General features: G+C 43.3%; 1 protein-coding gene across 14 annotated transcripts in view; it reads right to left on the reverse strand.

Annotated features, from left to right (window-relative positions):
• The window catches only part of MBNL1 (muscleblind like splicing regulator 1), a 231,664-nt gene that overhangs the window by 9,671 nt on the left and 194,529 nt on the right, over window positions 1-27,464 (reverse strand). For 3 of the 14 annotated variants that reach the window (XM_069727475.1, XM_069727481.1, XM_069727476.1), the window contains 4 exons: window positions 23,513-23,797; window positions 17,083-17,340; window positions 8,711-8,864; window positions 2,134-2,169 (listed from right to left, as the gene is read on the reverse strand). In XM_069727475.1, coding sequence (XP_069583576.1) covers window positions 2,134-2,169; window positions 8,711-8,864; window positions 17,083-17,340; window positions 23,513-23,797 — 733 coding nt within the window. Of the gene's footprint in view, window positions 1-2,133; window positions 2,170-8,710; window positions 8,865-10,629; window positions 10,684-17,082; window positions 17,341-23,512; window positions 23,798-27,464 lie in introns of all 14 variants that reach the window. The other 11 variants (XM_069727482.1, XM_069727485.1, XM_069727483.1 and 8 more) reach the window with 7 other exon arrangements.

Consider the following 27,464-nt stretch of genomic DNA (forward strand, 5'->3'; position numbering starts at 1 on the left):
CATTCCAGGGGAAAGGAGGAAAAGGGTGGGATGAAAGAGACAAAAAAAGGAAAATCTTTGTTACCAACAACATAATGTACTCGTTACACACAAAGCTTCACTGATATTATTCTGAACAAGTTACAATTAATGCAAGTATTTCTATCATGTGCACACAGGGGAGGAACACATGACGCGGCCTTCACCAAAGCTACAGGGTACAAATGAGCCGCCTACAAATAATTTGCCGTTTTCCGTCTTTTGCGCTTTGCTTTGTAACTGCAGCACAGACAGTAGGAGCCGGAGCTGCCGGGCTACATCTGCTGTGCAGCAGCAATGCTTCCCACACTAACGAGTCCTGCACTATAATCTTCTTTCTTTTAGAACTGTAATTATACCTACATTTATAAAATACAGAAGTTGGCATACGTGAGACATGTTTTTAAACTCCAATTACCATCTGGGAAAATAAAGATGGAAAATTAAGTAAACCTCACGTCACATACACCAAATCTGTCTATTGAAGCTGATGGATGCCCAGAGTGTCCTTCTGGCATATTCCAGGCAGGAAAGCGCCAGTGTACCTTTCTTTTGTTGTGGTATACTTTATTTTTACAGTGGCGACCATCGTTAAGTGTAACTGTATGACATTCTGCTGCATCAGGCTGCGGCCTTATTGTTTATCACAAATGTTGGGAATACGATGGTATGTGAACAAAGCCTAAAGTTCCGCTTACCCCATACAACCACCAACGAGTAAACTTTTACCGATTGTTGGTTGTTTGACTGCCTACAAAGGCAGACCGAAGAAAACGACGTGACTGGGCAATCCAAACTAGCTCGGCTGTCATGCCTATCGGCAACGCAAGTCCTGTTTACACAGGACATTGTACCACAGGGAATGATGATCTTTTACGCTGTGCAAACAGTCATCTTACCCAATGAATGAGGAAGGAAATCGACAGCCTATTTACACTGCAAGCTAATCATGAAATAACACTCGTTCCCGATTATCTTGCAGTGTAAATGCCCCTTTAGGTTCTGTTTACACGGATTTAAAGTGAACCTGCCAGCAGGATTTAGCTAAGCAAACTACAGGCATTGTCAGGTTAGCAGTGTTAAGCTGATGAACAAGCAAAACGTTCATTGGGTGAAATGATCTTTTCTTACGGCGCCAAAGATCATTGACCTAAGTGGTGCTTTGTCCCATGGATACAGGACTCACACTGCTGAAAACAATGGCTGTTGTTTAGTGTTGCCATTAAAGCAAACCTGTCAGTAGGGGTTTGCGAAGTAAACTACAGACAGTGTCAGGTTGCCGCTGTTATACTGATTAAAATGATACCTGGGATGAAGGAATCCATCTTGTAATTCTTGTGTAATCAGTTTTAGAAGTTTTCAGTTAATGATATGCCCCGTGCTTCGGGCAGGACTAGGCAGAATCTTATCTTCCTGCTCTAAGCCAGAGAAACCATGGAAAGACCTGTCCACAGGCCGCCCCGAACCACAAACAGTCTATCTCTCCCTTTCTGTCTCTATGATGAGGAACATGTTTGTGCTTCGGGGCGGTCTGAGGGCAGGTCTATAAAGAGTGACTCAGTGGCTTCCACTGTAGCCTTGCAGTGCGGAGGTCCTGGGTTCAAAGCCCACCTAGGTCAACTTCTGCAAGGAAATTGTATGACCTCCCCATGTTTGCCTGGATGTTCTCCGGTTTCCTCAGACACTCAAAGAACATATTGACAGGGAAGTTAGAGTGTAAGCCCCAATGGGGACAGTAATGATAATGTCTGTACAGCGCAGTCCAATGGCGCTATTTATTAAGCAGAATAAATAATAAGTAAGGCCATATTTAGCAAAGGTGTAAAGTTAACCAACAAGTTAGTGATGCCACAAAATGAATGCCTCCAGTGTGTGCAGATGGATTTATATTTCTTTCTGTTAAATTTACATGAAAATTCTAAACAATTGTATAGTGATAGAACTATAACATCACCGATCAATTTACCAAGTACAATCAAAATCCACACTATATAGGAATGATACCTTACAGACATATTTCTCTCTAGATAAGTGGTACCAGACATGGATTTTGAGTGCAAGAATAAAAGGTTCATCAGGCATGTAAAATAATTAAGAAACAAAGCTGGCACCTACCAACACTTGCAGCGGGTGTCATGCACAAAATTGAGCCTGCCCATCATGCATTGCAACAGGAAGGTGGATTGAAAGGGGAAAGAATTAAAAAAAAAGAAAAAAAAACAACCCATCACACATGTTATTATTAGGAAAAATTATTTGTACAAGAAAGAAATGTGTTATTATGGCAACAGTGGCATAAACAGTGAGCATACTAAAATCACAGAGGAGCATAGTGGCTGATTAGGATATTTGTGGAGCAGAGGTACAAAGGGAGAACTGTATTACTGATCACCATGGTTGTTAGTGTCACAATCGCTAAGACAATATGTACTTAATAATCAGGACATTTACGCACTGCAGAGGTGGAAAAGACAGGTAATCTCTGTCATGCCAGTTGCTGCTGATCATAACCACTGACGAGCATGATCACTGACCTAGTTTCCTTTCATAACATGATTAATTTTATTGTACTAAATTATTAAAGGGAATCTGTCAGTAGGATCGACCTTCCTAAGCCGTCGTATATGGGCGCGTAAGTCATAGGAAGCAGAATACAATGACACCTTGATATCTGCGATCCAATGTCTTATTCTAGAGAAATCAACATTTTTCTTACATGTAAATGAGCTATTAGGATCTATGGGCCAGATACTAATTTACATGAGAATCTGCCTCCTGAGATTTTTTTTTTAGATGAAAGGAATTGTTACCAGTGTGAGACATGTAATGACTGACAGTCTGCTCTCTGGATATACATGTCTCACACTGGTAACTCTCCCTTTCATTTAAAATAATCTCTGGAGGCAGATTCTCATGTAAATTAGCGTCCGGCCCATAGATGCTAATAGCTCTTTTGCATGTAAGAAATAGGTGGATTTGTCAAGACTAAGACATCGGATCGCAGATATCAAGGTATCATTCATTCAATGTCCTTTGACCTACGTGTTCAAATTGACGGTTGATCTTCCTGACAGATTCCCTTTAATAACTACCATAGATCATACAGAATCACATCAACATCACCATGGGTCCTGCTAGAAATCTAATCCTGGGACTATTTCCACAACATTTTGACTTCCCTACTTACTACAGAATTTTATATATGATTGTTTCATGAAAAGGGACAGTATTCTGAGTGGATGAATTCCCATATACTAGATTAGAAAGTGTATGCCCATATTTAATCACTTTATTGTAGTTCACATGTAGATATAATTTACACAAAAATGTTAATGAGTATTTGTCACTTAGAAATTGATGGCAAATTGCTAGGAAATGCCATCCCATTATGATTACTAGAGTCTGATGTCTAGGACCACCCCAGTTCTTGAGAATGAAAAAGCTGCACATCCATTTCTGCATCCCCTGTGCTCCAGACCACTGGACTGTGCAGGGAACTTGAACAGACCCATGCTGTAGATCCCTGCACAGGGGGTTAGTGTGCATCTGTAGATCCAGCACAGGCTGCTCGACGGTCTGCGCTGACACAGGGAGAGGAAATATCACTGTTCCACTGGCCGCAAGATGGCAGCAGCCTGTGATTGGCAGCAGCAGTCAGTTAACTTGAGCATCGTGTTACAGGCCGCAGCGGTTCTGCTGCTGGTAAAACAGTGGCCTCTCCTATTCCTATTGCACTTGATCCAGGTGAGAGCGGGTAGGTGCTATTTTTTACAGCTCCAAGACTCCTTGGAAATGTTTTTTTTTCCAGGAAAACACTTTTAGGCCAGTCTCACACGTCCAGATAATTCCGGTACCGAAAAATCGGTACCGGAACTATATGTGTCCGTGTGCCGGTGCGTTTCTGTGGCACATCAGTGTGGCACACGTGTGCCGCCTGTGTGCCCACTGGGTACCACATGCACCGTGCCGGAGACAGCGCTAAAGTTTAGCACTGTCCCCTGCATCGTGCTGAAGCCCCATTCATATCTTCCCTGCAGCAGCGTTTGCTGTAGAGAAGATATGAATAATAGTGTGCAAAATCCAGATCCAGGTCCCCACCGCCCTCCCACCCCCTGTGCGCTCCCCCCCCGCTGTGATTAAAATACTCACCCAGCTCCCTCGCTGCTTCCTGTCCTGGCCGCATCTTGTACTGTATGAGCGGTCATGTGGGGCCGCTCATTTACAGTAATAAATATGCGGCTCCACCTCCCATTAATGCCGTACATACCAGAGCTGCATTCACAGTGCTGCCCGGCTGATGCTCGAAGACCAGCATGCTAACCATCAGATACATCTCTAACAGTTTAAAGGACAGTGAGACAATAACTGAGCTGTACTTGATGCAAAGGCTGCCGTCCATTCTTAGAATTTAAATCACCAGGGAAGGAATGCTGGAAGACTTCAGCACTGGATGCTGCAAAACTGTGACTGCAGCTCTGGACTGTAAGGGTACGTTCCCATGGTCAGTAAACGCTGCGGGTTGGACATTGCATTGCAGCGTCCAACCCACAGTGTCCAGATGTTACAGCATAGTGGATGGGATTTCAATAAATCCCATGCCCACTATTCGTGCACCGGCACCCATGGCTTACCTGCAGAGACGGACATGCGGCACATCTTTCCAGACTGCAGCATGTCTATTTATCTTGCGGAGACGCTCAGGCTCAACAAGATAAATCTCACCTGTACAATGTACTGGATGCGGTTATTCCGCACGGTTCAGTGAACACATGAAGATTCACCTGCATTCAAAAGCCGGCAGCGCTTTGGACAGAGCGGACATGTGCTGCATCTAAAGTGCTGCCAATTACTGACCGTGTGCACCCGGCCTAAGATGGTTTCAAACTCATTTTTGGTTCAAAATAAGTAATTCATTGTATTTCCAAGTAACTGACCTATTTGTGTAGATTAATTCTATATGGAAGCGGTACAATGGTGAGCATACACTTTAAAGGCTGCAAACAATATTACTTGGGACTTGAACGTGCCGGGCTTTAAATGAAGACTCTAAACATTAAGTTTTGCTGAAATTTTACATGGACGTAAATCAGCAAAAATGAGTTTTGGAAAAGCTAGACAAGAGCTGTAAAATCTGCTGTCAAAACTAACTTACTGGCATAATCACAGTTAAAGGGATTGTCCAGCCTTGGGGTACAAATCTGCACACTTGTAAATCCTGATATGATGCGCGCAGTAAGGATTCTCTATTGCAGGTGCCAGGGCGGTCATGTGACTGCAACTATGTAATTTGCATATTTCCGGCCACATTCCGACTACACTGTGTTCGATCTCACTAAATTCACTTGCATTGACCAAGGCTGCACACGTCTAGTTGGCATGTGACTGAATGTATGCAAATCGTATACTTTCAGTCACGTACTGCTGCTCCCAGCACCAAAGAAACCTGACCGTGTGCACCCTGTGTGCTGTGATGATTCTAAAGTCAGCAGTCACATAGAATAGCTGTAGACTTGTACCCCAAAGCCGGACAATTCCTTAACTCATTCTGCAGTCTGCTATGTACAGTGAAGCATAGAGGCTGTAGAAGGTCATCACATATCTTTTGAGGACTCCAATTTCTCATTAGACACTTCAGACATACAGTGGGGCAAAAAAGTATTTAGTCAGTCAGCAATAGTGCAAGTTCCACCACTTAAAAAGATGAGAGGCGTCTGTAATTTACATCATAGGCAGACCTCAACTATGGGAGACAAACTGAGAAAAAAAAATCCAGAAAATCACATTGTCTGTTTTTTTAACATTTTATTTGCATATTATGGTGGAAAATAAGTATTTGGTCAGAAACAAACAATCAAGATTTCTGGCTCTCACAGACCTGTAACTTCTTCTTTAAGAGTCTCCTCTTTCCTCCACTCATTACCTGTTTTAATGGCACCTGTTTAAACTTGTTATCAGTATAAAAAGACACCTGTGCACACCCTCAAACAGTCTGACTCCAAACTCCACTATGGTGAAGACCAAAGAGCTGTCAAAGGACACCAGAAACAAAATTGTAGCCCTGCACCAGGCTGGGAAGACTGAATCTGCAATAGCCAACCAGCTTGGAGTGAAGAAATCAACAGTGGGAGCAATAATTAGAAAATGGAAGACATACAAGACCACTGATAATCTCCCTCGATCTGGGGCTCCACACAAAATCCCACCCTGTGGGGTCAGAATGATCACAAGAACGGTGAGCAAAAATCCCAGAACCACGCGGGGGGACCTAGTGAATGAACTGCAGAGAGCTGGGACCAATGTAACAAGGCCTACCATAAGTAACACACTACGCCACCATGGACTCAGATCCTGCAGTGCCAGACGTGTCCCACTGCTTAAGCCAGTACATGTCCGGGCCCGTCTGAAGTTTGCTAGAGAGCATTTGGATGATCCAGAGGAGTTTTGGGAGAATGTCCTATGGTCTGATGAAACCAAACTGGAACTGTTTGGTAGAAACACAACTTGTCGTGTTTGGAGGAAAAAGAATACTGAGTTGCATCCATCAAACACCATACCTACTGTAAAGCATGGTGGTGGAAACATCATGCTTTGGGGCTGTTTCTCTGCAAAGGGGCCAGGACGACTGATCCGGGTACATGAAAGAATGAATTGGGTCATGTATCGTGAGATTTTGAGTGCAAACCTCCTTCCATCAGCAAGGGCATTGAAGATGAAACGTGGCTGGGTCTTTCAACATGACAATGATCCAAAGCACACCGCCAGGGCAACGAAGGAGTGGCTTCGTAAGAAGCATTTCAAGGTCCTGGAGTGGCCTAGCCAGTCTCCAGATCTCAACCCTATAGAAAACCTTTGGAGGGAGTTGAAAGTCCGTGTTGCCAAGCGAAAAGCCAAAAACATCACTGCTCTAGAGGAGATCTGCATGGAGGAATGAGCCAACATACCAACAACAGTGTGTGGCAACCTTGTGAAGACTTTCAGAAAACATTTGACCTCTGTCATTGCCAACAAAGGATATATTACAAAGTATTGAGATGAAATTTTGTTTTTGACCAAATACTTATTTTCCACCATAATATGCAAATAAAATGTTAAAAAAACAGACAATGTGATTTTCTGGATTTTTTTTCTCAGTTTGCCTCCCATAGTTGAGGTCTACCTATGATGTAAATTACAGACGCCTCTCATCTTTTTAAGTGGTGGAACTTGCACTATTGCTGACTGACTAAATACTTTTTTGCCCCACTGTATCTCTATACAATCTCTCTGTTTGCTGTCCTGGGGATTTTCTCTCTAATACCTTTATATATTAGGAACGCTGAGTACATCCTATTTGTACACATCTCCAGAACCTTTCTAAACAGAAACCTTTTCTATGCAGGAAATAGTAAACGGCTCGTATTTCGATTCTAAAACATTATGTGGTTTTCTATCCTAAAAGGACACTCTGTGCTCCCCGGACATGTCAGTCCTAGTAAATACTTGCATTCCTCAAGATTAAACAATTCTGGTGGATCTTTTTTTTTCAGTATGTATTGTGCTGTTCCTCTGTTATTCCTCTTAGAAATGCATAAATAAATTGACAACTTGATGTTACTGGTGAGGACATAGGGGATTGCCCAAGTTGCCACTTTATGCAGGAATGCACAATTCTAAGAAAAGGTGATTGAAAATAGTTATTTCATGTAGAATGCAAGTTTCTTATTAAAAAAAAATGTCAGGAGCGGGGGACAGGTCTCACTGTTTGTAAGCAAGCAGGAGCAGATGACCAAAGATGTGGGCTAGAAATGGAAGCCAGGGTCATGCTGAGCACATGGGCTGTGGGGGAAGAGAGGTGCTACTGATTGTGGACCAGAGGCACTACAAGTAGCAGATCACTTGGTCCTTGTATTATCCTCAGCTAGGGTAAGTCCATAAGGGACGTCATTTGAGCAAGAAAAATCCACATCAAGATTTGTTGCAAATTTTGCGCTGGATTTGTCACAAATTAGACCCTGCTCATTACAAAGTGTAAAATCTGCAGTGAAAATCCACAATATACTGTAAGTTAAAGGGAATCTGTCACCAGGGTTCTGCTACCTTATATGAGAGCTTCATACAATGACCCTGATTGCAGTTTACCTTGCCCTTACTATATACATTGGTCTGCTAATCAGTGGTTGGACCAGGAGGCATGAGGGCAACTAGGCCGGTAGTGATAATCTCCTGCTGATAAAACACTGATAGTACGGAAACAACAGCACGCAGCCTAATAAGTGACACATCACTGAAATCAGTGTCTCAGCCCCTACCTAGCGAAAATATGCTGACAGATTCCCGAAATCTGCGCTGAAGATAAAACAGTGGAAATCTCTTCCACTTTGCTGGTGCTGTAATGCGGTCAGACTATAGAGAATCTGTATAGATCATATGCAATGTATCTGCCCCACCTGGACATACTCTAGCTGAAATGTGGGTCTCTTTACTACACCTGTAGACATCTCACACCATGCAGTAATATGTGCCAATGCTTGTATGTCTTTTCATGATATCATATCCCATCACTGATCCAAAACCGCACTCATTTACGCACCAATGGTAGAGAACATTCAGTAGATCAAATATTACATGGAGAACTAAAGATCAGGTCTTACAGACAAGTCGGCAGTGTAACACCTCCTGGTAGGCATCTAGCACGCTTCCACGCTCAGCTTACCTGGTGGGAAAAAGGCGGCCTGTTGCTGGAGCTGCATGTTGGCAAGAGCCTGTTGGTACTGGAAAAAACCCGTATTAAACATTCCGGTGGCACCATTGGTTTTTTCAAGTGCAGGCCTCTTTGGTAATGGGGGAAGTACAGTTTGAGGAATTCCCTTCATTCGGAAGGAGTGCGAAGAAACCAGAAAAGAAAGTAGGAAATTAATGAATAAACAAATCAATCAATAAAGAGCAGACTGACATAATAAAACGTCTCAGCGCTGAAGAGGGCTGCAGGTGAGAACAAGCGGATCCACTGCAGACTTCTCCAGGACCGAGGGCAACGAGCCAGAAGCAGATAAAGCAGCACTAGTCTACAGGACTAATGGTGTGAGCCCGGACCCCCGTCATACATATAGCTAGCAGACCGTATAGGTGAATAATATCTGTACCTTGCAGGGGACGGGAACATGTATACAAAAATACTGTGGAGCTATGTGGCAGGTAGAAGAATATAGGGCCATCACTTAGAAAAAAATATCCAAAGCACTGCTAGCTCCATGAAGGTCAACAATTAAAGCAACAGTTACTCTACAGAATGACTGAAGAAGGTAGGACCATGTACAGATAAACCCACACTCCCCAAACCTACCTACATGTAGTCATGCAGACTGTACCAGTGCATGCAGGTATGTTAACATTGACTTACAAATGTTAAAACTATACATACATAAGAGTAGCAAAAGAGCCATGCCAACCACACACATATAGTACAAACATCTAGGTACAGTTTGACTGTGGTCTACACCATGGACATACTGTATCTGCGGAGAAGGAACTGAATGTGGTAACTGGAAAACGTTCAATTAACACTTAACGAGCCATGATACCAGGATGCAGAAAAGCCTTGCCGGGCTCACGCCACCGTGTTATCTCTCATCTGAGAGAATCGGCCAATCACAGTGCGAGTGTGAGCCAATATTCTCGGATGAGGAGAAGATGTAGAAATAGATGTCACAATCTTCTCCATTCGGTTAGTCTGTAAAAATCAGACTGCACTCAGATGTCATCCGAGTGCAGTCCAATTTTTCCTCTGACTCATTGACTTGCATGGCCAAGTGTGATCTGCTAACCTGATCCAACTTGGGCATGCTGCCTACGTCTAAGGAAAAAAAAAAAAATCGGGACATCTGGACAGCCCCACAGAACATTATTGATCTGAGTTTTATTGGATCCCACTCGGACTGAAAATATGGTCATCTATTTTAATAATCAAACTAGCAGAATGGCTGTATACCAGGTAGAACAATATAATGATGCCTGATTTATAGTAATCCGATGTGCCAGCGATGAGAAACCAAGCTTTGAATATGCATGCAAATTAGCATGGGAGTGCATTGGGGGAGTGTCCATACACTTGGAGTACACTGACACCCCCTCAATGCACTCCCAGGCTAATTTGTCTTCCGAGCTTGATTTCTCAGTGACGGCACAGCGGATTATTATAAAAACGGCAGCATTTCATTGCTGTATGGAGACCTATACCGCCACACCACCAGATTGCTTACTAGAACCATCCTGACAGGTTCCCTTCAACGAGACATTTTTAACGGCTTCTGCTGCTGCTATACCATAGTATTTTGAGGCATCGTGGCATGCAACATGTTAATTGTCACGCTAACGTTTGCTACATCTGTATGTTCAGATTAATATCTATACCGATGTAGCAGAGCTGAGTGGGGAGACCATGCCTGCAGTCCTATGTAAACCCATACACTCTGCTCCGTCGGTATACGTATGTTACCACACTCAGTCTTCCATCTCTTTTCCTGACCATACCACAGAGAATATGCTACAAAACTACATCATGTATTCTATGCTCGTAACTTGTTTCTACAGTAAAAGCTACATGCCAAGCTAAAAGGTGAAAGGTCATAGTACCAGGTCAAAGGTTGCCTCGAGGTTTCGCTTCTGTGATTTGACAGCCGACTGAGTCTTAATTAGCAGGCAGCGAGCACATGATGGCAATGGGCCAATGGGGTTCAAGCGCATTAACATAAACAGCAAGCAGAGGTGCATCATGGGGGCAGCAGTGCATATTTTGGTAGGTGAGAAAAAAAAACAAATAAAAAAACAAATCATCCGAATGCCGTATAATAACAGGTAACAAGACTAAGCATGCACAATAAAGGCTGGATTGTTATTGTCATACAATCACTACACATTCCTAAGGCAATGGCTGCTGGTGTTCTTACAGGAGGAGGGGAAACGCCAAAACATTCTACATTGGTTACCAAACTTTTAAGGGAGTGAACCCAGCAAATGAGTGTAAGGTTTTGATGTATGGAGTAAACATTTGCATGCGTTTTGTATTGCTCGCATTCCATGCATTACTGGAATGGGTATATATATATACAGTTATATACAGCTATATAAACTGTTAAGCCATTACAATGCCTCTTAGCATTTCGGCTTATCGAGAAGCGTGCACTTTATTTCTGCCCTCTGTGCTGTAGTTTACTGTCTGTCTCGTGTATGGAGGAAACACTACACAAAAACTGAAATTACTGCAACTTACAGTACCTCCATCGCCATCCATTTGTCTTATAAAGCATTTACTTATCTTATAAAGTGATGGTGCTGTGTAACTCTACAATGTGCCGTCACTTTATGATTGGCCCAACCTCATTACCCCCATGACCCTAAATATGAAGACTCTTCAGCAGTGCTCATGGCCAACCAGCTTGGATACAGACTGGCCAAGAGATTGTACCCGCCACCGATCATAAAGGAATCCAAGCTATACACCATCACTTTTGCACTATGAAATACCCCTTTAATTGAGTTCCAGCATTGTGGAGATATCCAGGGTCCGTCGGATCTCCCAGGCATATAAATGTCAAGCCGATTTGTAATAAGCCAGTTGGCGGGTCTACGTAAGGGCTAATGAACATGGCTGCAATATCGACCCATATTGTACACATGCCTAATATTGGCTCGTACAATATCTTCACATGCCAATCATTCATTTTTTTTATCATGTATTCACACTGAATCTGTGAAAAAAATAAAGAAGCTATTGTGGCACGTTCTAATGATGGATATTTAGGGCAGGTGTATTTGCTTTCCGAGTGCGATTGACAAAACATCAGATTGCACTTGGATCAATGTTAGTCTATGGGGCCGCCGTGCACGTGTCTGATTTTTTCCTTGGACCGAGTAGTCCGATGAAACAATCGGTGCATGCCCTAGTTTTATCTGTTATTCGGATAGCACTTAGCCATGCGAGTCAATGATTGCTTGGAAATCATCAGACTGCACTCAAAAGACATCTGAGCGCAGTCCGATCTCTGTCCACTTACACAGTGAGATGGAGACATTTTTTCTCCATCTTCTCCTTATCCGAGAGAATCGGATCACACTATGCTGACACTCTGACCACAGTTTGATCAGAGCGTCATTTGCACAATCGGGCCGATTCCCTCGGTTGATAGAATATATGTTCGCCTGCACCGGCCCTTACACATAACATTGGGTTATTCCATAGGATAGGTGATAACTGGCTGATTGGGGCAGGGAGGTCTGACCACTAGAATTCCCACTGATCCCAAGAACCTGGTTCTGAATTCTTCCATCTGAATGGAGTGATGGCCAGACACATGCACCACCACTCTTCATTCTCTATTAGACTGCCGGAGATAACCAAGTACAGTGTGAAGATTTTTCTGGCAATGCCATAGAGAATAAACAAAGCAGTGGTGCATATGGAATGTCTGGCCATTACTCCGTTTCCATGGGACTCTGCAGGGACAAGTTGTTGGAAACAGGGGGGTCCTCACGGTCAGACCCAGGATAGGTGAGAACATCTAAAGATGGGAATGGCACTTTAAAAAGATTTAAGGGGACTTTTCCATCAACGCTATGGATGTTCCGCAGCCGTGTAGGTGTCACCCCTGTGGCTGCCTCGACCCCCGTGATGCCGGACAGATGCTTCCAGGAGGAGATAATAGGATGTAACTGAGTGCCTACGGGCTATAATACTGAACTGTAGAAAGTCTTTGTGCTGCTGTACAGGAACCAAGTAAGGCTTGGACTGGCCCACAGGAGAACAGGAGAATCCTCCGGTGGGCCCCTGTGCAATAGTGGGCTACCACTCTCTTATACTTGGCACAATATACATGAATCAATCTGTGATTGAGGATAATGTCACATTTAGGCTATGTGCACACGTTCAGGATTTCTTGCAGAAATTTCCTGAGAAAAACCTGAAATTTTCTGCAAGAAATCTGCATGCGTTTTTTGCGCCTTTTGTACCGCATTTTTTTTGCGGATTTTCCCGGACATTTCCCAATGCATTATATAGTGGGAAATCTGCAACAAATCCGCAAAATTAATGAACATGCTGCGTTTTTTACCGCGATGCGTTTTTTTCACGGCAAAAAAACGCATCATGTGGACAAAAATTGCAAAATGCATTCTAAATGATGGGATGCATAATATTTGCAGTTTTTATGCGTTTTTACAGTGAAAAAACATGGAAAGAACGCTAAAAATCTGCTACATGTGCACACAGCCTTACATGTAGCTGACAAGTGGGGCCCTGGAGTTGGGATCGGTGGGCCCTTAGCTCCCCAGTCTGACACTGAAGGCCCTGGAATCCCAGAATGGAAGTGAAAGAAGGAGCGAGACCCTGGATAAATCCACAGAGCAGAACCCCGGGGAGACTCTGGGAGGAGGAGCAGGTAGCAGCTTTCAGTGTTTGCCCAGTGTTAGGCCGGCGTCACACTCAGCGTATGCAAATACGGTCCGTATATTACGGCCGTAATACGCTGAAAAGTCCCGAAAATAGTGGTCCGTAGCTCCTCCGTAGGCAGGGTGTGTCACCGTTTTTTGCGCATGGCATCCTCCGTATGTAATCCGTATGGCAGCCGTAATGCGTGTTTTTATCGCAGGCTTGCCAAACCGACATACGCCTATACAAGGGATCCATGTGTTAAAAAAAAAAATAAAAACATATATACTGTCTATATATATATATATATATATATATATATATATATATATATATATATATATATATATATATATATATATATCAGTAGACACATATATATATATATATTATTCCTTCATACAGCGCGAGATAGCAAAAAGCCGGTAATTCAATTACCGGCTTTTGCTTTCTCCTTCCTAAACCCGACATGATATGAGACATGGTTTACATACAGTAAACCATCTCATATCACCATTTTTTTGCATAATCCACACTACTAATGTTAGTAGTGTGTATCTGCAAAATTTGGCCATTCTAGCTCTTGAAATAAAGGGTTAAATGGCGGAAAAAATTGGCGTGGGCTCCCGCGCAATTTTCTCCGCCAGAGTAGTAAAGCCAGTGACTGAGGGCAGATATTAATAGCCTGGAGAGGGTCCATGGTTATTGCCCCCCCCCCCCCTGGCTAAAAACACCTGCTCCCAGCCACCCCAGAAAAGGCACATCTGGAAGATGCGCCTATTCTGGCACTTGGCCACTCTCTTCCCATTCCCGTGTAGCGGTGGGATATGGGGTAATGAAGGGTTAATGCCACCTTGCTATTGTAAGGTGACATTAAGCCTAATTAATAATGGAGAGGCGTCAATTATGACACCTATCCATTATTAATCCAATTGAATGAAAGGGTTAAAAAAAAACACACACACATTATTAAAAATTATTTTAATGAAATAAAAACAAAGGTTGTTGTAATATTTTATTTAACGCCCAATCCAATCACTGAAGACCCTCGTTCTGTAAAAGAAAAAACATAATAAACCAACAATATACTTACCTTCCGCAGATCTGTAACGTCCAACGATGTAAATCCTTCTAAAGGGGTTAAAACAGTTTGCAGCAAGGAGTTCCGCTAATGCAGGCTGCTCCTTGCTGCAAAACCCCGGGGAATGAAGCTAAATATAGGTCAATGATCTATATTTAGCTTCATTTGCGGTGAGGCACCCTCTGCTGGCTGTTCATAGATCGTGGGAACTTACCTAGAAAGCTCCCAGGCTCCCTGGGAAAGCTCCCTGGCTTTCTAGGAAAGTTCCCACGATCTATGAACAGCCAGCAGAGGGCGCCTCACCGCAAATGAAGCTAAATATAGATGATTGACCTATATTTAGCTTCATTCCCCGGGGTTTTGCAGCAAGGAGCAGCCTGCATTAGCGGAACTCCTTGCTGCAAAATGTTTTAACCCCTTCAGAAGGATTTACTTCGTTGGACTTTACAGATCTGCAGAAGGCAAGTATATTGTTGGTTTATTATGTTTTTTCTTTTACAGAACGAGGGTCTTCAGTGATTGGATTGGGCGTTAAATAAAATATTACAACAACCTTTGTTTTTATTTCATTAAAATAATTTTTAATAATGTGTGTGTTTTTTTTTAACCCTTTCATTCAATTGGATTAATAATGGATAGGTGTCATAATTGACGCCTCTCCATTATTAATTAGGCTTAATGTCACCTTACAATAGCAAGGTGGCATTAACCCTTCATTACCCCATATCCCACCGCTACACGGGAATGGGAAGAGAGTGGCCAAGTGCCAGAATAGGCACATCTTCCAGATGTGCCTTTTCTGGGGTGGCTGGGGGCAGGTGTTTTTAGCCAGGGGGGGGCCAATAACCGTGGACCCTCTCCAGGCTATTAATATCTGCCCTCAGTCACTGGCTTTACTACTCTGGCGGAGAAAATTGCGCGGGAGCCCACGCCAATTTTTTCCGCCATTTAACCCTTTATTTTAAGAGCTAGAACGGCCAAATTTTGCAGATACACACTACTAACATTAGTAGTGTGGATTATGCAAAAAAATGGTGATATGAGATGGTTTACTGTATCTAAACCATGTCTCATATCATGTCGGGTTTGAGGAAGGAGAAAGCAAAAGACGGTAATTGAATTACCGGCTTTTTGCTATCTCGCGCTGTATGAAGGAATAATATATATATATATATGTGTGTCTACTGACATATATATATATATATATATATATATATATATATAGACAGTATATATGTTTTTATTTTTTTTTTTAACACATGGATCCCTTGTATAGGCGTATGTCGGTTTGGCAAGCCTGCGATAAAAACATGCAGTACGGCTGCCATACGGATTACATACGGAGGATGCCATGCGCAAAAAACGGTGACACACCCTGCCTACGGAGGAGCTACGGACCACTATTTTCGGGACTTTTCAGCGTATTACGGCCGTAATATACGGACCGTATTTGCGTACGCTGAGTGTGACGCCGGCCTAATAGCTCACACTTGGATGAGCTTCAAGTAGGAAAAAAACCTGTGCTCTGTATAATGTATTAATGGAAGTCATAGAAGGACACTGACAGGTTGGAAATGAAGTCACCAAAATTCACAACAGCCATTTTCAGAGTCTAACATCCCTCTGAATTCTGATGACCTGTGTGCAAGTGTTATGGACGGCAAGAAAGACTGGGACATCATCCATTAGTACATCCAGCACAGGCACAAGTCTCCGCCTGCAGTGTTATATTGCCCAATAGGTTATCATAATAAAGCTGTCAAAGCAAGCTCCCGTCCTTGTCTTGTGTTATGGCTTGTGCTGCTGAAAATGTTACTGACACAGCAGAGTGTACTGCAGGAGGGACACACAGCTGTAGGCACGCTCAGTAATGCTGCACATATTTATATACTACATAACCGGACTTCTGTCAATGACATACACAATGACACAAGAACAAGTCTGCAATCTGCTCCATAAGAACTCTTTTTATCCTCTTAATATACTACAATCATCACATTATAAGGCGCTGTGCACAATTGCTCATTTTTCCCTTTTACAGAGCCAATTCTTTTCTTCTCCATTTGATTAAAAAAATTTCCCTGCATGAGTTATCATCAGAACTACAATTCAACTCAACGCAAAGGCCCTGGCAGTGGAGAGAAGCGGCGCAGCCGGGTCAGGGGTTGAAGAGGAGGTGCAGCTGGGCTGCAAAGGACTTTGCAGTGTGATGTAGTATTGTAGTTCCAATGATGATTCATGCAGGGAAAAGAAACTTCCCGTTTCTACGTAGAGCTTAGAAGGATTCAGCTAGCCTGATTTTAAGTACTTGATGTCATAGACATAATGGAAAAGAGGAATTAACTGGCAAGAAGGGCCAAATAAGCACTTGTAAGTACGCAGTGCGGTATAATATGATGACGGCATAAAAACTTTGATGGAAATGCTTCTTAAATGAAGTCATTTACGTATGAAATAACACTTTGTGCTCTGCTACATCTCACTAATTCAGCGCTGTGATATCTGTGCTTTTCCCTTTGTGCGGCACCAATACGTGACTATCATTCGGCTACACTGGGCACAGTGGACAGCGTAAACTTACCATGGCTGCTGCGGTTGCCGCTGCCTGAGCAGCTGCAGCCTGGTTGACCTGGTATTGTGCAGCCTTTATCTTGGCTTGCAAATGTGCAGGGGGGTGGAAGTATTTGCACTTTTCCCGTGAACATCTTCCTTTAATATAATCCATACACACAGTGACAGTGTTGTCGTTGGTGTCGATCATTGCACTCTCAGCTGGGTGTGCGAACCTGCATTCATTTTCTCCCCGGTTACAGTTGCCACGCTGATACTCTCGGCATACCTGGAAACACATCAGCAGAAAGCATTACCTGGATGGACACAACTGCAAACCCACAGATAAAGGGACACCGGTGCCATCGTGTTTTATGGATCCAGCACGTCTATCAGCACCATCTTATTTGTGTCAAGGCAGTTATAAAGTACTGCTATCCATTTTGACAAACTGTATCAGTCATTTAATCCAAAGATCCAAAAGTAAAGACTATCCAGAACAAACAAGCTTTTAACATTTTAGGTACAAGGACATCCATTTAGGAGGATGAGTGAAACTCCAGACCAGTACTGAAGAAAAACTGCAATTTGTGTGGACAGCCACTAGAGGGAGCTCTAAGCCTTCTGTAAAATGTTTGTATTTCAATAAAGGAACCCATGTAAAAAAAAAAAAAAATTCTATTTGCTTGCCGCTGAAATAATCTCATTCAGACGAACACAACTGATTGGATGTGGTAAAATCTGCAACGAATCTTTGCAGTGAATGTCCCTTTAATGTATGAACCTTGGCTATCCTTGATATGTGTTATAATGCAAACCTTTTTTTTTTCATTCGTATAGATTCTATATATTCAATATATATTTTTCACTGTGAATTTATGATGATTTGATTAAAAACATATTGTAGTTCTGTGCAGTTTCATGTAAATGTATCATAATGCTATCTATTTCCAGGAACCTAGATATAAAAGAACTGTCAATCATAGTTGCTGCATGTGTTGGGGCTATTGGCTCTCAGTTATACACTTCTGATTCATCCTCTTCGTACCGAGTTAGTCCGGAGTGGTTATATACATCCGACATTCATGGTCCAAGTCTGGACCGCAAAGTCCGGACTGGCCGAGGACCATAGTCAGTCTGGATGGTCCATACAGGACTATGATTGTTGGAGTAGTGAAAATGGCCTTGAAAGGGAAACTGTCATTAGATGCATACTACCCAAACATGCCTGCAGTCAGGCACGTTGTAATCTGAGTTGAGGCTAACTTAGCTTGAAAAGCCACTCAGGACTATAGAGATGTGACTAGTCAGGTGACATCCCTGGCCGACATCTTTCGGTCCCATTCCAGTTGATTGACAGGTCCCTCCCATGTGTGTACATAGTGTGTCAATCAGCTAGAGCGGGGCGGGACGGCTTTTCAAACTTTGGGGCCGGCACATCAAAGTGTTTACCCCAGAAAACTGGAATAAAACATTTTGAATAGTTGCACAATGTTTTCACATCAGTTTCAATCAGTGCCACAAAAATGATCTAAGCTGCGGAGGAGTCAGCAGAGGATGGGTTGTGGCTATGTCCGCCAGTCAAAAGCACGGAAAATGATGGTTTGATGCGTCCAGTTCATTAATTGGCATTTATGAATTAACAATTAAAACGACAGTTACAACTCAAAGCTATAAATAATGGCCATTTTTTTCAATGCAACTCCTGTCCTTGCAGCGCTCTTGCAATCTCTGGAATCGCCATTCACTCTTATTTAAAGGGAACCTGTCACCCCCTCAGGCGTTTGTAACTAAAAGAGCCACCTCGTGCAGCACTAATGCTGCATTCTGACAAGGTGGCTCTTTTAGTTATGCTCCCTGCACATGCTGAAATAAACGCTTGTAAAATGTGCTCATCATACCGTGAAATCGTCCCGGGGCAGGTCTTACCCCCCTAATCAGACGCAGCACAGCCGTCACTCCGGGCCTGTGCGTGCCGGGCGCCACCTCCTCTTGCTTTATTATCGTCCCCGGCGCCTGCGCATTAAGTTTTTTTTGGGGGCATGCACAGTTGCGCCGCCCTTCGTACTTACAGCGAAGGCGCCAGGGACGATAATGAAGCAAGAGGAGGCGGAACCCGGCGCGCACAGGCCCGGAGTGACGGCTGTGCTGTGTCTGATTAGGGGGGTAAGTCCCGCCCTGGGACGATTTCACGGTATGAGGGGCACATTTTATAAGCGTTTATTTCAGCGTGTGCAGGCATCATAACTAAAAGAGCCACCTTGTCAGAATGCAGCATTAGTGCTGCACAAGATGGCTCTTTTAGTTACAAACGCCTGAGGGGGTGACAGGTTCCCTTTAAGCAAATTGTGTAAAACTGCAATAATAGCCACAAACCGTAGACAAAAGAGGCGCGGATTATGGAACTAAAGTCATTTTTTCCAGCAAACCGATTTAATAATTTTGTTCACAGAAATCCATTATGGTTATGATAAATTAATGGCTATTATTTCACTTACTTTAGTTCTTTTTTTTTTACATTTAATTGTTAATGAATTTGTCGAGCCACCCCTGACCCACCCCCAGCTCCAACCATTCGGGCGAAGCTGAAAGAGGCGTGGAGAGGATGGCACGGCATTTCCGCTAGAAATCAGTCATGTTTTCTAATCTGGATTAATCCCTTTTGTATATTAAAGGGACACTGTCACCTGAATTTGGAGGGAACAATCTTCAGCCATGGAGGCGGGGTTTTGTGGTTTTTGATCCACCCTTTCCTTACCCGCTGGCTGCATGCTGGCTGCAATATTGGATTGAAGTTCATTCTCTGTCCTCCGTAGTACACGTCTGCACAAAGCAATCTTGCCTTGCGCAGGCGTGTACTATGGAGGACAGAGAATGAACTTCAATCCAGTATTGCAGCCAGCATGCAGCCAGCGGGTAAGGAAAGGGTGAATCAAACACCCAAAAACCCCGCCTCCATGGCTGAAGATTGTTCCCTCCAAATTCAGGTGACAGTGTCCCTTTAACCCTGCTGTTCTGTTCGGTCTGGGGAGACCGAACAGAACCTACGTAGAAGGACGTAGATCTGGGTATTTATTATGATGGAATATAGGCTGAACTGGATGGACAAATGTCTTTTTTCGGCCTTACTAACTATGTTACTATGTTACCTATTTTTAACTTTGGTATTTTTTGGGGTGTTCAAGATGCGGTTCTGAAACTTGTGGTTGATTGACTTAAATGAGGATGGGTCGGTCGGCCACGGGTTTCAGAGCCGCATCTTGAATATTTTAAAGAATATTGAAGTTCAAAGTCGGTCATTTTTGACCAACAGAACAGCAGGGTTAAGGACAATTTTAGGTTACGATCCAATGATGAGTTTTTGGTGCGTTTTTGAAGCTGGACATTGTGACTGCGCAAAAAACACAGCATCTTACAGCTCCAGCCATAGGATTTATAGAAATCTCCCGCCCGCGGAGCTTTTTTACCAAGCGTAAACTGACCTGCGGATCGTGTTTAAAGGGAACCTGTCACCTGAATTTGGCGGGACAGGTATGCGGTCATATGGGCGGGGTTTTCGGGTGTTTGATTCACCCTTTCCTTACCCGCTGGCTGCATGCTGGCCGCAATATTGGTTTGAAGTTCATGCTGTGTCCTCCGAAGTACACGCCTGCGCAAGGCAATCATGCCTTGCGCACGTGCAGTATGCTTTGCCCAACTGCGGGCAAAGCCGAAAAGCCTTAGTGCGCATGCGCCGGCGCACTATGTCCCAGAACACAGCAAAATACTTCCGGGACATAGTGCGCCGGCGCATGCGCACTAAAGCTTTTCGGCTTTGCCCGCAGTTGGGCAAAGCATACTGCACGTGCGCAAGGCATGATTGCCTTGCGCAGGCGTGTACTTCGGAGGACACAGCATGAACTTCAAACCAATATTGCGGCCAGCATGCAGCCAGCGGGTAAGGAAAGGGTGAATTAAACACCCGAAAACCCCGCCCATATGACCGCAAACCTGTCCCGCCAAATTCAGGTGACAGGTTCCCTTTAAAACTGGCAGCAGGTCAATTTCTCTGGCAGGTACGATGAGTTTTCAGTGCAGATTTTTTTCCCACAAAATTGCATAAAATGTGGAGAATAAAAATGCATGTAATCCGCACATGACTGCGTTAATAGAGTTTTGTCGAAGCCAAATACCAGGAAGTGTCAAAAAGTAAGCAGCTTTGATTAAAACATGCCGACAAAAATGTGATTAAAAAAGCAGCAAAATAAGAACGTAACATAAAAAGCGCAAGTAACCTAATTTACCCAATAGGTGCAGAAATGGGGCAGAAAATCTTCAAAATCAAAAAATTACCAAATAGTCATTGTGGGAACCAACTCTATATCTACAGTTACGTGGGCTACTATGAGTACACATGGGCAGATCTGTTGCTGACAGTTCTGCCACTGACACTCCCATCATCCATGTGATCGGGCTTATTAGTACGTGTACTGGGATCTGTCAGACGTCTAGAACAGAATGTATTTCTAACTAAACTGCCTCATGTGACCAAACCCTTCCTAAATTATGGCCCAGTACATTAAATAGAATCAAACTTCGAAGAACAGAAATCATGTGGCCAAGTTTTGATAAGATTTTGAAAAAGCAAAAAATACTCCTTATTTTTAATAAGCAAACTGACGAATAACAAATACAGTTCTGATGCATACGTGTAAATGAAACCATATCACTTTTCTGTTATAAAAAATTGAGAAGTCAAACAATTTGAAATACATTCCTCACTATTGAAATTTCAACATCAAGAAGAAAAAGGATGGATTTATGGAAAGTACAGGGTAGATAGATATGGTAGATAGATAAATAGAACTAGTAGAGCTACAAAGTCACATAGGTTGAAAAAAGAGCTAGGTCCATCAAGTTCAACCATTCTCTACCAATTATAAATTCTTTGTCACAAAGTTATCTATAACCCACAAAGCCAAATAAACATTAGACACGACATTTCGAAACCTCTCGATTTATTCAGTATGAAGTAAGAGCACCAGAAATACCCGCACATACACTCCTTGGCTGCCATCACTGAGGTTATTAATGTTTGTCTGAGGAATATTCTGCCATGCTAAATGCACTTGGGCAAATCAAGATTCCCTGTTGGCAGCTCTCTTTGACAATTTACGACCAATGGCGTGTTACAATATGACAACACCAGGCCACATGTGTTACCATGGCCTATGGCGTCTCCGGATTTGTCTCCCATCGCTGAAGTCTGGGACATCACTGGTCGGCAACCACAAAGGCAGCTGCCAGCAGCGCATCTTGATGATTTGCAATTCAGCGTGGCAGAACATTCCTCGGACAACCGTTAACAACTTAACTGATCGCAGCCAAGGCCTGTAAGTGTGCGATTTATTGTGTGTGGCGCTCATACTCGGTGCTGAGTAAATCAAGTTGCTTTGAAAATGTTGTATTTTATATTAATGTATATTATTAACATGTCTATTCCTCTTGTGATTTTCATAAATGTGTTGCATGTTCAAGGTTGAAGAGTTGATGTGAGGATGTTATAGAGAGAGAGGAAAAAGTATTGATATATCTGAGATGAATAATTATTTCTAATTTATAGACAAATAATGTAGAGATATTATGAATACACAATTTATAGATATATTTGAGAAAAACAGATAGAATAGATAAATAGAAAGAAGGAAAAAGTGAGACAAGTTGAAATCTACTAAGAAGCAGGCGAGTTTAGGTTCTCCAGCTGATCTGTCTTCCTGTGTTGCTCTAATGGAGCGATTGTCTATTCATACTGGTGCCATGATATAGTGTATGCATTCATAAAGCTCAGAAAAATAAATACACGTTTTCCTGGGGCAGGCCTGATTACGAAAGCATATTCTATATAATGGCAATATGATTGAGCTGGCGGAAATCACACCCGTGGGATATAGCTGTCTTTGTGCTAGATTTCATGCAAAGATATGTAGTAGAATGGAACAAGTAGCAAACTGAATTTATAGTGCTCGGTTTACGGCCAGCAGAAATAGTAAGCAGAACATAAACATAGCATATTACATTGTCAGAGAGCAGCAATATTTACTGTCCAGGCTAAGAATGGACAGACTCGTCTCACACTATGAACATCACTAGCAAACATATCATATGGGGAAAAGTTATCACTTTCTATAAAGACATGGAACAAAAAGAAAAAGTAAGCAAAAAAAAAACAAAAAGTAAAAAGTTACAGCAGTTATGGAATGTAAGATGGAAAAGAAGAAAAGGAAAGTTATTAACAGAGAGTAAGACGGTAGAGATTGCCTTGAAAATGAGGATTGGTTATGTAAGTACCAGAGTAAAAAAAAGTAATGGGATGAGCTAGAATGGAAAAGTGGAGAGAAAGTAGCAACATAAACCAGGATGAATGAATACATTGGAGTCTATGAAGGCAGAAAGAGAGAAGTAGACACGTGAGGAACACTCGCCTTTCTCTTCTGAGATCGGGGGTCAAGTCCAGCTTGATGTCCTAAGTGAAATGAGTTTGCTGGTCGCAGCTCGCCTCCCACAGGGCAGGAGTCCACATCACAAAACCACCACACATAATTTGGCACAACTGGCAGTCTCTGCTCTTGAGAGGCCCAGGATTGAGCTGGCATGGAGACTGAACTACCTCTCACCCATAAAGAGGGTGCTCCCTCCAGATCGGGGCTGAGGTCATTGATTGGGCAACGTGGGGAAGCTCGTACTGCAGCTGCCTGACTGTAGCTGGCCTGTGGATAAAAAGAGGACTTCAGTTTCCATTCCAGCCAGTCCGTCCACCATTAGCATAGTCATCGTGAGCGCACTACCAGATACAGAGGCACAGCATGGCGACAGAAAAAAGCAGAAACAATGACAATGAAGCATGCAAGAAAAAGCCAAGAAATTGGGGATTAACACAGGACCTCACTCTTTACCCTCCATGAATCATTTGATGCTAGAACTTTCGCTACAGTCACAATATTGAGTCAGTAACAAACTTAACGGGGTTCTCCTAGACATTTAGGGTCCGCTCACACTGCCGTATATTCTACTATGTGACCGATTATGCTAATGACACTCGGGTCTGTCAGAGATTGATCTGAGTGACATCTACTGTGATGGGATTGGTGGTGTGGAGAAGATGGAGAACTTCATTTCTCCATCTTCTCTATTGTCAAACATCAGACTGCACTGGGATGACATCTGAGTGCAGTCCGATGTTTCACACTGACGTATAAACTTGTATGGGTCCATGTGATCCGATTATTGGAGGCACTGGCTGTGATTGTTTTCTTATGCCGAATCGTCATGAGGAAGTAATTGCAGATCTGCGCTGCCCCATAGTATAACACTGGGTTGGGTACTAGCTGATAGAACATCACATAGCACTCTGCCCTTAAAGTGACTCTGTCAGCAGAGAATGACTATACAAACCACTGGGTGCTGGGCGCAGCATGGTGTGGCCAAACATTTCCACCTCTTTCTTCTCCATCTACCTCTGCCCTTCACTGGCTATAGGAACAGAGAGCGTCAATCAAAGAAGAGGGAGGTGGAGATATCGGGAGTACAAGCAGGTGGGGAGTTGCACCTAAATGTTGCACCGAGCGCCTGTACTTGGTTTGAACCGTCATTACGCGCTGACAGAGTCCCTTTAGAGGGTGACCTACCCCTACAATGAGCTGTTGGAGGACCTTCATTACCCAGTGGAGCAAAGGGGCATCATTCTAGTTTTTGGAAGCCAAGTCCTGTACCCACCACTGTGACTGCACCTGGCACTCCAGCTCAGATCTTCAATAGACGGACATCAACCAATCATATGTTGTCAGCGCATCTTAACCTCTTTCTGACGTCGGACGGTATAGTACGTCCGAGGTCAGATACCGCGCTTTGATGCAGGGCTCCGGCGGTGAGCCCGCATCAAAGCCGGGACATGTCAGCTGTTTTGAACAGCTGACATGTGCCCGCAACTAACTAGTTAAATGCCGCTGTCAAACGCTGACAGCGGCATTTAACCAGCGCTTCCGGTCGGGCAGCCTGAAACGAGCAAATCGCCGACCTCCGTCACATGATCGGGGGTCAGCGATGCGTCAGAATGGTAACCTTGAGACCTCTATGGTTACTGATGCCGGCCTGCTGTGAGCGCCGCCCTGTGGTCGGCGCTCATAGCACACCTGCAATTCAGCTACATAGCAGCGATCTGATGATTGCAATGTATCAGAGCCGATCGAGTGATGCCAGCTTCTAGCCTCCCATGGAGGCTATTGAAGCATGGCACAAGTAAAAAAAAGTTTAAAAAATGTGAAAAAATAAAAAAATATATAAAAGTTTAAATCACCCCCCCTTTCGCCCCTTTCAAAATAAATCATTAAAAAAAAAAAATCAAACCTACACATATTTGGTATCGCCGCGTTCAGAATCGCCCGATCTATCAATAAAAAAAAGGATTAACCTGATCGCTAAACAGCGTAGCGAGAAAAAAATTCGAAACGTCAGAATTACGTTTTTTTGCGATCAAAAGAATATATCTGCAACAAAAAGCTATCATTAAAAACGCCAGCTCAGCACGCAAAAAATAAGCCCTCACCCGACCCCAGATCATGAAAAATGGAGACGCTATGGGTATCGGAAAATGGCGCAATTTTTTTTTTTAGCAAAGTTTGGAATTTTTTTTTTTACCACTTAGATAAAAGAGAACCTAGACATGTTTGGTGTCTATGAACTCGTAATGACCTGGAGAATCGTAACGCCAGGTCAGTTTTAGCATTTAGTGAACCTAGTAAAAAATCCAATCAAAAAACAAGTGTGGGATTGCACTTTTTTTGCAATTTCACCGCACTTGGAATTTTTTTTCCTGTTTTCTAGTACGCGACATGCTAAAACCAATGATGTCGTTCAAAAGCACAACTTGTTTCGCAAAAAATAAGCCCTCACATGGCCATATTGACGGAAAAATAAAAAAGTTATGGCTCTGGGAAGAAGGGGAGCAAAAAACGAAAATGGAAAAAAGGAAAATCCCAAGGTCATGAAGGGGTTAAGGATGGTTTATCTGTGAAATGTCTTGGACATTCCTTAAACTTTAAGGCCGGGATCACACATGCGAGAAACACGTCCGTGTCTCACATGTGAAATCCCTCCTCTGGCGCCGGCACTGTGGAGCGGAGTGTGCGGCCGCATAGCAACACATGGAGCCGCACGTTCCGCTCCGAAGTGCCGGCGCCAGAGCTTGGTTTTCACATGCGAGACACGGACATGTTTCTCGCATGTGTGATCCCGACCTAAAGAACATGTTGACCTTAATTTAAAAAAAATGGCATCTCAGTGTCCTCAGAAACTGAGTGATTTCCACTATTAGCCATCATTATTGTGCTATCCATATACTTTATCTAACAGATATGACAACATAGATCTGGATCCTTCCAATTATTTTCGCTCCCTTCTATTACTCTGCCTGTGTATATGTTAGGTTATGTTCACACACAGCATGTTTGCAGCATTTTTCCTGCAGCCAAATCCTGCTCTCTTGCAAGTAAAAAGTTGTTGCTGCATTTTTTCAGGGCTTTTTGTTCAGTTTGGATTACATGTGTGATTTTTCCACAGTACCTGTTTAATATAGTTACGGTAGTTTTATTCACCAAAAATGCAGCAAAACCTGTTTACTGTGTTTTTTGCCACGTTTTTGCCCTTTTCCATTGCTTTCACTTAAAAAAAATTGCAAAAATGCTGAAAGAATAGAAATGCAGCCAATTTAAAAAACGCTCAATGTCAGTCAGTCAGGAAAACAAAACCACAAGCGTGTGCATGAAGTGTCTAAAAGTTCATCGATTTTGCTGATGTGCAAAACTCAGATAAAAAACTGACCAAAAACGCTGCATGTGAACATAGCCTTACAGTGCTACAGGTCCTAGCCAGGTACAGGCCTAGTGAAGGTTCTCATGACTCACTGTGCACTGTCTGGATAACTTCTCTCAGAGGGTTACCCCACTTGGCTACTTTCACACTAGCGTCGGAATCTCCCCGTCGCATTGCGTCGGGCAGAGATTCCGACGCTAGCGTTTGACGCACTGCACAACGGGTGCAGCGGATGCACTTCTCCGGCGCATCCGCTGCCCCATTGTAAGGTGCGGGGAGGTGGGGGCGGAGTTCCGGCCGCGCATGCGCGGTCGGAAAAAGCGGTCCGTCAGGAGCAAAAAACGTTACATGTAACGTTTTTTGCTCCCGGCGGTCCGCCACAACACGGCGCAACCATCGCACGACGGTTGCGACGTGTGGCAAAGCGTCGCAATGCGCCGCTAATGTTAATCTATGGGGCAAAAACGCATCCTGCAAACAACTTTGCAGGATGCGTTTTTTGCCATAAACGACGCATTGCGATGTCTGGCAAAAAACGCCAGTGTGAAAGTAGCCTTAAAGGGAATG

The sequence above is a fragment of the Ranitomeya imitator genome, chromosome 5 (assembly GCF_032444005.1).
Source record: "Ranitomeya imitator isolate aRanImi1 chromosome 5, aRanImi1.pri, whole genome shotgun sequence".
In the NCBI taxonomy this organism is placed as follows: Eukaryota; Metazoa; Chordata; class Amphibia; order Anura; family Dendrobatidae; genus Ranitomeya; species Ranitomeya imitator.